At 47.6% G+C, this 11639-nt stretch overlaps 1 protein-coding gene across 2 annotated transcripts in view; it reads left to right on the plus strand.

The window, feature by feature from the left end:
• Positions 1-8525, plus strand: part of CHST10 (carbohydrate sulfotransferase 10) — a 30269-nt gene extending 21744 nt beyond the window's left edge. For both annotated transcript variants that reach the window (XM_030310393.1, XM_030310394.1), the window contains 3 exons: positions 2228-2462; positions 4613-4718; positions 6409-8525. In XM_030310393.1, coding sequence (XP_030166253.1) covers positions 2228-2462; positions 4613-4718; positions 6409-6946 — 879 coding nt within the window. In that variant the 3' untranslated portion in view covers positions 6947-8525. The remainder of the gene's footprint in view (positions 1-2227; positions 2463-4612; positions 4719-6408) is intronic.
• The last annotated feature ends 3114 nt before the right edge of the window (positions 8526-11639 follow it).

Here is an 11639-nt window from a genome sequence, read left to right on the forward strand (position 1 = left end):
TCATCTTTTTTGTTTTTTTAAGTCCACTTGCTCTTAAGAAGGAAAGTCAAATGAACCCATTTTGCGTCTGCTTTCCTTGCCAACCATACTGACTCATATCTGATTTATTGGGCAGTGGAAAGGCCCTGTGGCCAATTCAGGAAGTGTCTAGAAATAGTTGTTGTCATTCTGTAGAAAAGGGGAGGAAGGAAAGAAGAAAAGGGTTCATAGCTGGTAAGAAAGGGACAGGCCAGCCCTGGAAAGAAATTCAGGGGGATCTGGCAGAGTTGTGGCGTTTAGTTAGTGAAGATCATGCTGAAGAAAGACAAAAATGTGCTGTTTGCAGAGCTACCTTTGGATACATAAAGTAACCCAGATGTGGTAGAAACCCAACCACAGAGGACTTGGACCAGTTTTCTAGAACCTCTTAGAAGTCTTTATAGGTGCTTCCCCCACCAGGCAATAGTTTTAATTCATCTTTTTTATGAAGAAGTAAGTTATGTTCATTTTGTATTTTGAGGAAATAGCCAGCATTAAAAGGAAAAAGCATCAGCTACGGTCCATCACAATCCATGGCTCTCTTCAGTCACTACCAGAAGTTTTATTATATTTCCTTTTTAAAAAACATTCATTGAGGCATAACACCTGTATGGTGTAAAACTACATTTCCTGAATGACAAGCACATGGTTATGTGTCTTAACCTGCGTTGAAGGAGAGGGGGCGGGCTCTGCACCCTAGTGGTGTGAGTAGTGTGGGAAGTGTAGCCGCTGTGAGCAAATGATGGAGCACACGTCAGCACTAGTTTCTGCTCGAAGGAGTCCTCCCACCTGGTGGGAAGATCCATGTGAGCTGTGGGGCGAAGTCTGATCCCAAAACCCCTGCCCACCTCCTAACCTAGGCCTCCTAACCTAAAATGACTTTCTCCCTCTGTTGTACATGGGCCTAATCCCTGCCCCCGTGTCCTGAGGAAAAAAAGACATTTTCTGAACAGGATTACAGATGGCTCCCTGCCTTCCAGGCAAATCAGCCGCGAGACCCTCGCTGACCTATCATGGCAAAATTTGTAACGTGCTGGAACATGACAGAAAAAAAATCCTACAGGCACCCAGGTATTAAAAATGGGTTGCCTGCAAAGTGTGGCAGTCAGGTGGGCCGCACGTGCACCTCCCTGCAGCCGTCAGTGCCAGCCTGAGGTGTCATAGGGACGGTTTTCACCCTCAAGTCGCACTCTGTGTGTGAAGGCTACAGAGGAACTGTCCTAGCTACACACAGACTGGGAATGATACTGTTTCTGAGAGGAGAAACTACTGAGAGACCTACTCCAGATAACTCGGAGGTGAGCAAAACAAACGCTTCCGAATCCAGACGGCATACGATAAAAAAAAACAGCAGCCACAGCGTCCTGGTGCAGCTTGCACCCCAACCTCAGAGGCCCAGCCGGAGGCCGTGCCCGCAGCGGTTCCCGTGGTCCTGGGCTGGTCGTGGGCTGCCAGCGCGCCCACTTCCGCTTGCTCCCAGGCCCGCTTTCCCGGCAGCCGGGGGGATCTCTGGACCCATGCTCACGCGGATGTATTCACCGGGTGGGAGGACGTGCCCCGACACCTGCCCGCAGTGGCCACGCTTCGGGTACAGCTGACACCGCTACCGCGCAGAACTCATCCCCTTTGTTTAAACCACGGTACAGGGAAGCTTAACCGCGTGCTTGTCACGGAGGAGGTGGAGTAATGGCTTTTGCATTTTTAAAACACACTGAATGAGTTAATTTAGTTAATTTAATCATGAATTTTAATTAAACTTTTACCAGTATACCAGAGGGTCTTCAAAACAGCCAGCACGTGTGTTGATGACTGGTCCTTAGGTACAGTTCACATACGTACACTCAGAATTGAGTGGAAGGAAGTGCTAGGGAGCAGGAAGGGGGCAGAAACTGGCCTTCACTAAGATCTCTGAATGCAAAGTACCCTGCGTGTCCAAGAAGCTATGGGCCACAATGCCTGCCATCAGCTAAGTGTCAGCGGCTCACCCACTGCTGCCTCCTAAGTCTGTCCAAGCTGAGGAGGAAGAAGCATCTTCATGTCTCTGCTGAGCTTTGGTCTGGCACATCCACGTAGCCTGAATCCCGTGAAAGTGAATGGTGTCTACAGAGCTCTGCTCTTCCTATGAGGTCAGGGGGCAGGGCCTCCCCAGTGGCTTCTATTTTCTATTAACAAGGCCCTTGTGCCTCTTTTGCCTCCTTGTTACTTGCAGCCGACCGGGAAAGTGCTTTCAGATAGCCGGCTTGTTCAACCCCTGGTCTATATGGAGCGCCTGGAACTCATCAGAAATGTCTGCAGGGATGAAGCCCTGAAGAATCTCTCACACACTGCAGTATCCAAGTTTGTCCTGGACCGGATATTTGTCTGTGACAAGCACAAGATTCTTTTCTGCCAGACTCCTAAAGTGGGCAACACCCAGTGGAAGAAGGTGCTGATCGTGTTAAACGGTGCGTGCAGCGCCTGGTGGATGTGTGTGGTCAGTGGACAGCAGGGTTTGGCTGGGGAGGGGCACTGTGGCCTGGGCAGGGGAGACGGAGGAGGACTGCAGGAAGGAGCTAAGGGAAGGAACAGTTGTCCTGGAGGGGCTGGTAACCTTGTAGTCAGTTCTCTGTTGTTTTCCCTGTTGAAGTTGTACTTTAAAAGTTGGTGGTTTAAAAGTTTTAGATACTGAGGTTTTCAAAGGGCCCTGCCTACGGCCAGAATCTCCTCACTTTCCACAGCGGAATCCCTGTCTCAGGCAGCCTGCCTACCCCCAGGTTGACCCCTTTTCTTCTCTTCAGATACGTTGCCTTGCTTCTCAGCTGTTGCTAGTTCTGTCCTGGTAAGTCGAGGCTCCACACTCACTGCCCTCCCAGCTGTCCCTCTGTAGTGGGAGGGCCTGCATCCATGCCTGGGAGGGCTGCCCCCTTCACCCACACATGAGGTGTTCTGTGCCGCTTGGGTAGAAAGCAAGCATCTCCATTTTACACTGAGCTTCCATAGTCAGAGGATTCAATTGACTTGCTTCAGGAAATCGGATCTTTATTTGGAAACAAATCAGATCATTGAAAAGTGACCTCATACATTACAGGTTTTGATTACTCACTACTCTCTTCAGATATCATGTTTGCTTAAACTCCAATTACCTTGAGTAGGTCCAAGTAAATATGGGCTCTGTTAAATTCAGCTTCAAAAGGAAATCATTCCAGGACCAGGAATCAGCCCTCAGAGCACTGTGGGAGGTGGCCCTGGGGTCTCTGTCCTCTAGCCCACATCTCCTGCTGTCCTCAGAGTTGTTGGTCATTTGGCCTTTTCATGGTTGTTTGGGGGAGAAAAGGGAGACACTTGCTTCATTTTATAGTGTTTGATTAATGTGCTTCTTGAGTCGACAGAATGTTTGATTTTTGACATCAAAGACTGAGGTTACAAATCAAATTTAAAACAATAATTACACAAACGTCTCACAAATCTGCCAGCACAGTGCAAAGCATCAGACTCTAAAGAAGTAAACACCAATTTACAAGGGCAGGATAAAAATGGGGGCAGGTTTGCCAGGCCATAAGATAGAGGATGGTTCCGGTGGCTGTCTTCAGTGGTCCCTGGAGACACCTGCATGGGGACAAGTACTTGAGCAGGTCCCGGCACACATCCTCAGAGCTGGTTCTTTCATTGTCCCCTCAAGAGCAGATGTTCATCTTGCTCATTTTATGGTCATCCAAAGCACTTTGTGCAGAGTTCTGGACTGGCACTTACATATCTGGAGAAGGTATAAGTCAAACAGACAAGGCAGTGGCCACTGCCTAGATGGCCCGACAGATCCTTCCCTGCTGGACTCCAACACAAGAGGATTAACACAAATAAGGATGGAAGGTTTGCAGAGGCCTGGCTGGAACCTTCATGGATAATGACATTTTGTTTCCATTTGGCTAAATAGAGAAAAGAATGAAAAACCTACTCAGTCCACCAGGCTGAGGACCGAGTGTACCCAAGGTTCCTGCTCTGCCTTCTTAAACCCTCCTTGTCCTCCTTGTCCCTTGCTTCTGATATATCACACCGCTCCCACAACAGTGGCCAGGTTTTCCTAGCACCAGTCAGCTTTGCCACTTGCCAGTCTGGGACATGGTGAGGCTGCCTAGGAACCACTTTAGGCCTGGGGATGTGGGACTGGGAGAGCCAAGCCCGTTGGGAGTAATGGGCTCCCCCCCCCCCCCCGCCCCCGACAGGGCCTCAGGCACCAGTATGTTTCACAGTGCCACTCCTCTGGCTTTTCCCCCCAGTTTCAGAGTAGAATGAGTATTGCTTGTTTTAGGAATTCTGTATGCATACAGGGATCTTTTTTAAATGTCAGATTTAACCTAATTTAGGTGTGCTGCCAGAAGTAGGTATTGGCAGTGTCCCTCCCCTTATCCCCCCCACCCCCAACTCATCTGTTGGCTTATGGATTACCAGAAGCTTTTCTTCACTCTCCTCTTGGCACAGCAGTTGGAATTCAAAGACGTAAACTGAGATTTAGGGGATGGACTTGTGGGGAACATGGGGCCCAAGTTAAGAAACCAAGCATCCTCCTTTACAGGTAGCACTGAGGTGGCCAACCTGTACTCCCTTGTTTCCTTACCAGGGGCCTTTCCTTCCATTGAGGAGATCCCTGAAAATGTGGTTCATGACCACGAGAAGAATGGCCTCCCTCGTCTCTCTTCCTTCAGTGATGCAGAAATTCAGAAGCGGTAGGAGAGGTTCCTAAGGGGAGGGGGATTTTTGTAAAATCCAAGGCCCAGTTCCCTCCTTACCATGTGTATCAAACTGCTCTGAGGATTACTGGGGGCTTTTGGTTTACTTGGGTGAGAGGCCACTGAGCATATGCTCAGGGTTCAGTGCATTTAAAGTCACAAACCTTTATGAGAATTTCACAATGTTTTCTCCACTCTTACTTTCCTGCGGTCCATTAAAACAAAGGTTACACAATTTTCTTAGTAGAAATGAGTAGTTGTCTTTGTTCTGCTTCAGTCCTGTTAAATTTTATGGATTCCTTACTTTATAGAACCTTTATGTCACAGGAAAGGGATTTGCATTACAGGGGATTCCCACTTAGTTTTTCATTTTCTTCCAAAGGTATTACACCTGCTTCTGTCTTAGCTGCCCTAAGGAGAGGGGTGGGGGATGGACCTGACATAGGCAGAGAGAGACAGACCTCACTGACCACAGCAAGGATGGAGACTGGGCATTTTAAAAATCACTTAGCTAGTAAATTGAAAATTTGTTTTTAGGGGCACCTGGGTGGCTCCGTCAGTTAAACGTCCAACTTCAGCTCAGGTCATGATCTCATGGTTCGGGAGTTCGAGCCTGGAGCCTACTTTGGATGCTGTGTCTCCCTCTCTCTCTCTTTCTCTCCCCCCCACTTGTGCTTGCTCTCTCTCTCAAAAGTAAATAAACATTAAAAAAAATTTTTTTTTAAATTTCTTTTCAGTAGCCAAGAAATGACCCCATAAAACAAAGCTTAAAAGGAATCAGAATGCGTAAGCAGCAAATAAATGTCAGGGCACCAAATGAACTCTGACCTCCCTTACTTTTCAGCCACTTGATTTTCATTGCTTCTGGCATTGTTTGGTCTTCCCAGTTTGCACAAAACCTGTAGAATGCAGGTGTTAAATGCCAGATCAGAGAGCCTCCTGGGTAAGGGTGTCTTGCTATCCACCTAAGCACTGATCTCATGGGAGCTTTTGTGAGAAAAGAGGAGTTCAAGTGTGCAGAGCACTGAGCGCAGTTTCCGGCATGGAGTAAGCACTGTAATTACATCAGTGGCCGATGTTGTCATTGTTCCATCAGCACCATTACAGGCCCATCATGCTGCCACCACTGCACCACCCCCGTCACTATTGGCAGCTCCCCTGGGCCGCCTTCCTGCCAGCTGGAGCCTGCAGCCGTGTTCCCCACTTCTCTTACCTGTCCCCTGCTCTGGCTGTCCTTCCCCTGGCAGTTGTGAATTGACTCTATACAGACAGACCCTAAAGTAACTTTCTCTGGCCTCCGCTATTCCTATCTCACTCAGGGTTCCTGGCCTTGTCAGTTCTCTGCCCAACAAGACTTTTAAATGTCCTTGAAGTTTTGGAATATTCAAATATCTATTCAGATAAATAGATGTCTTCACAGTGACCTTCTCAGGTGAGGAGTCCTGTGGCCTGGGACAGTTATGGTTTCTGAGCCCCCACTTCCTCACTGTAAGATGGGTCAGTAGCAAGATCTGCTTCCAAAGGTGGCTGAGTGGATTCAGAAATGCATGTCACTTGCTCCTCACAGGAGTGCGTTCTAGACATGGTGGCAGCGGCTGCAGCAGGGACCCTCCCCTTTCCCACCTCGCCCCGGTTACCATCAACAGCATTGGCCTAACTGCTTGTTTATCTTCATTTCCTTCCTTAGCTTGAAAACATACTTCAAGTTTTTTATCGTAAGAGATCCCTTCGAAAGGCTGATTTCTGCATTTAAGGATAAGTTTGTTCATAATCCCCGCTTTGAGCCTTGGTACAGGCATGAGATTGCCCCTGGCATCATTAGGAAATATAGGAGGAACCGGACAGAGACCAGGGGCATCCAGTTTGAAGATTTTGTACGTTACCTGGGTGATCCAAACCACAGATGGCTGGACCTTCAGTTTGGGGACCACATCATTCACTGGGTGACGTACGTTGAACTGTGTGCACCCTGTGAGATAAAGTACAGTGTGATCGGTCACCACGAGACCCTGGAGGATGATGCCCCATACATCTTAAAAGAAGCCGGCATAGACCACCTGGTATCTTACCCCACCATCCCTCCGGGCATTACCGTGTATAACAGAACCAAGGTGGAGCGCTACTTTCTGGGCATCAGCAAACGAGACATCCGGCGCCTGTATGCACGTTTTGAAGGGGACTTTAAGCTCTTTGGGTATCAGAAACCAGACTTTTTGCTAAACTAATGTGTAGAACTGTGAATTCACATCTTTGTTAGACCAGAGGCTAACCAGGTGGGAGATGTGGGCACAGAAATGACACGTCCTCCATTCCATTCCTACTGGAGACGCCGCAGTCCCCCATGGACCTGTGCATGCCTCGGCCAATGAAGCTGGACCCTGACCATTATGACTTAGTTTGGACATAAGGTGCACTGAGGGCCCTGGCAGCTTCCCCCTCGGTCCTCTCCCCTGTCAATGCCATAAGGCCTTCGCTCTCCCCAGAAGGGGAAAGCCATTTGTAGTCTGACAGTCTGGGAAGAAAAATTACATGGTGTAGGAGTCATTTCCATTTCCTTCAGTTGTGGAAGAGGTAGATACACAGCTCCCTGAAGGATGGGGTCCCGCCTGTCACTGGAGGGTTGCAAGACTAGCACCCAGCACTTTTAGGAGAGAGGGAGAAGCTAATGGTCCGCAAAAGTCACATGGGGCTGATACAGGATCAAATCTGAGTAATAAAATTACACCTCTGGCTTTCGTCCTAGTGCTGCTATAATCACAGGCAAACCATTTTTCCATGACTCTCTTGTTCCTGTGAAATTCAGAGGTGACCCAAAGGTACTTTTCAGCAGTTCATCTTTCCAAGATCTGTGCCTATGTACTTCTAGTCCATATTTCTGAACTGCCTGCCAAACACTTGTCTCAGCCCAAGAGATACAACTTTGGAAAGTGAGGGGACTATACATTCTTTCCATCTGAGAAAGGGAACATCTCTGGGGGCCTTATAGGGCACATAGCATGGGGGAAGGGAGAGCTGCTTAGGTTTTGGCACTCCAGCTGCTGTGGATTTGAGCATGTCCATCCTCTTTGTCCCATCCCGATGGACAACACCCATCTCTAGGGCCCCCCTCCGGGATCAGAGGCAAGTGTGGGAAACTTGCCAGCACTGCAGAATCAGTGCAGTTTACACATTGCTGTTTCCTTCCATCTCTGCAAAATGCTCACCACTGGACCCATTTCTGATAATGCCATCATCCTGAACTGTAAGTTGGATACTCAAGTTCACCAGCAATAAAATCCTGGGCCAAGGCAGCCTCCAGTAACGCATCTTCCAGGCACGGAGGAGCAAGCCACAGCTACTATTTCAGATGTCAACTGACAATGAGGGCTCTTGAGATTCAGGATAGTTTCCCTGTGAAAAGTCCTAAGTGCCCGACTCTGCACAGTGCCCATGAACCCTGCTTTTCTTCCAGGCAGCCTCAACCTTCCCTCTCTCAAAATGGCTTCCTGAGTTTGTAAATGTGAAAGTAAAAGAAAATAAAAAATATGTGCCAAATCTAACATGTGCTGCAGTTCCAGGGGAGGTGCTCCATGGCCACACATGGTCCTTGAGACCTGGTGACAGTGATAGGCAGCTCAGGCCTGCTTAGATGGCTGCTAGGGACAGGACTGTGGAAGGGAAGCATGGCTAAAGTGTGACCATTGGCAACATTGATGACAGGCAGTGTGGTAGCCTTTCATCCTCAACTGAAACACAAAGGGTGTAACAGGAGTTATTTTTCTGTAAAGTTTTAGCAAAGTCTTGTTAAAGTCATTTGATACCTAATGAGCTGATTACCTCTTTTCTATTTGAAACGTTATAGTGTGAATAGTATGTGAATTTAAGGCCTTAAAGTTAGTCCTAATTTAAAAAGATAACGTTTTCTTTCTTAAAAGGTTGGACACCTGGGTGCCATCCCCCACTTCTGGCATTTAGATTTAGGTCATTTTTCTCTAGCATTTGGTTCATTTTCCTAACATATTTTGCCAAACAGGTGGAGACCATTACCACAGCATCTCCTGGGCATTTCACAGTATGTCCAAAACCTGCATTCCCACAACCATCCCTACCCTCCGGGGCTACTGACCCTGCAGGCCTCACTCTCCCGCCCCACTGAGGCCATCTGACTTCCTCTCACCTCCAGAGCCCACTGCCTCCCCTTCCAGGCCTAGAGCAGGTGCCCATGCCCCTGTCTCCTGAAGCAGTTTTTCCCTACACTGCTGCTCAGAGAGGGCTTTACAGAAGCATCCTGGGGCAAACCTGGTTGCGTCTTTCCCGGCAGCGCCCAGCTCTTGCTCGGGACCTCCTTCCTCAGAAGTCCCAATCAGCCAGGTCCTCTTCCGCCAGTCACTACTGCCGCGGGCGGGGCGGGGTCAGTTGCCCATGTGGGGCAGGGCTGGGCAGGCCTGGATGCTTGTAGGGTGGGGCCATGGGCGGGGCCAGGCCGGAGGGGTGCCACCACCGCCCTGGGAGCGGGGGGGGGGGGGGGCAGAAGCCAGCCCCTGGGAAACGTCTAGGTGAGAACACAGCAGTAACATTAAGCCTGGAGTTAAACAAGAAGCCACTGTGCCTCCCAGAAGTGGTCTTAAAACAGGGAGGGCAATTCCTAAATTTAAAAATTTAATCATAGTAGGTTGACTTAATAGGCTTTTATCTTCAATTACTTTCTCTTATTGGATTTCTCTCCTCACACTTTGTAGTTTTATTGGTCTTAGCCCTGAAAACCATTATAGTGATGTGTCTAGAGTCGAGATGAAATTTGATTTTCATGGTGGCTAACTGCACAGAAATCTGGCAGATTACCACATGCAACTCAGAGGTTCCTCAGAGGAAGAGCCTCAGACCAGGGAGGGGTCCCAGCAGGTTCCCGGGGATGTTGGTCTCCCATCCCCCACATTTGACACCTCACCCTAACCACACCCTGCTTCCCCCCTCTAAACCCCAGCAAGGCCTGTTCAGCCGGAATCCTCAGAAGCAGGACACAGCAGAAACCTGGATTAGAACAGGGGAATAACAAGATGGCAGCCGCGTGAGAGGAAGCAAGCCTTGCCACCTATTGGATGAAGTTTAAGTTGTTCAAGGTATATTTTCCAAGCCCTGCACCAGGATTATGGGGTTCCAGAACTGAACCTGGTATAGTAGGCTCTCAAAAGAGCAGAGGTGTGGGAAGTTCTGGAACAGGGCTGCACAGGCCCCCCAGGTAAGTGGGGACAGTCTGGTGGAAGTGGCAGGTACATGGGGAGGATCAGGGAAGGTATAGAGAGCAGGAATTATATCTTTGCTTCCTTGCCCCCAAGACAATCTCCCTGTCAGAAGTTATCCTAAAACCATTTTAAACAAGGCTTGGATAACAATATCACATCCATAATCTTTATTTTCCTCAAGGCTGAGTCCCTTTGTTTACCTGACAAATCTTAATGGTCCTTTGTTTCAGGTCTTTGACAGTCTTATTTCTTATTGTCTCGAATCTGTAAACACTCAATTTTTGTGACAGAACAGTCTCTGTTTTCTCTATGTCATCCATATCACAGGTGCCAGTTTTACTCATTACTGCACCACAGCATGACCCTAGTCTCAATCCTTCCAGTCTTTTTTTTTTTTTTTTTTTTTTTTTTTTTTTTTGCCACGCAGTCCCTAAACTATTCTCATGTATTTTAGGTTTATGTAACTGTAGCCTCAATATCAAGGTATCAATTTCTTTATTATATAGGATAACATTAGCTGTTATAACAAATACCAAGATTTCAGTGACGTAAGACAATAAAATGATTTTTCTTGCACACATAACAACCCAACAAGTCTGTTCCCTGTAGGCAGAGATTTTTCCATCTTATGGTTCCTTCATTTCCAGGGTCTTGTCCTCTGCTTCTAGGAGAAGGATAAAAAAACATGGAGGAGCACTGGGGACATTATTATGGACCAGTTGTGGAATTGGGACACGTCCCCCCCTACTTCATTGTTTTGGCACAGGGCAATTTCAAAGGGAGCTAGGAAATGTTATTCCTGGCTTAATAGATATTTCCTAGTGACAGCTCCACAAATTTGTGGTGGATGTTGGCAAATTGGTATTAATAACCCCTATGTAACTATAGTGCTTTACCATTTATAAAGCATTTTAATGTAAATAATGACACAAAGTAGGCCTAAAAGGTTTGTTGTCTCCATGTCATACAGGGAGAAATGGCCTCAGAGAAGCTAACCTGTGCAAGATCATAAAACTAGACTTCTGGGCAGATCCAATGTGTAAAGAGCTTGGAAGTTATCACTCCTGTCCTTACAACAAAACAAACAAAACAAAAAAATTAGAAAAAAAAAAAAAAAACCAAACCCTGAAAAGTAATGCCTTTTCTTGTACTCATCAGAGAATTGAGATTGCAAGACAAACTGTGTGCTGAAATCTGGAGACAAGGGTGAATACAGAGATTCCCAGCTAAGATCTGCTTACCTAGAGTGGAAGCTGCTGAAGCCATAAACTGGTGGGATCACTCAGATGGTAATTTTGACAAATATTGGGTGCTGAGTGTAGGCTGGCTTGAGAATAAGAAACTCCTGGAGGCTGCGTGCACAGGGGTTTTTCTAGATTTTCAAGGGTTTTACCTCCAGGAACCCCACCAGTTTCTTATGGTGAAGAGTCAAGAAACATCTCCTGCTGGTTCTGGCAGGGGGAAGAGAAAGGTGATCATTTTGAGCTATGCCCAGACATTCTCCATAAGAAAGGACTACTTTGTAGGGGAAAGACTGTACCAGAGGCTTGTCCCACATGGGAGAGGAACATTTACCCAGTTCCTGCCCTCCACCCCCATGCCTTCCTATCTTTACTCCAGGGGCAACAAAAATAATAAAAATGCTAAGAATCCCCTGTGAAGGTCACACCCGAGAGACACAAGTCCAGTAAAAGAC

The sequence above is a fragment of the Lynx canadensis genome, chromosome A3 (genome assembly GCF_007474595.2).
Source record: "Lynx canadensis isolate LIC74 chromosome A3, mLynCan4.pri.v2, whole genome shotgun sequence".
Taxonomy (NCBI): Eukaryota; Metazoa; Chordata; class Mammalia; order Carnivora; family Felidae; genus Lynx; species Lynx canadensis.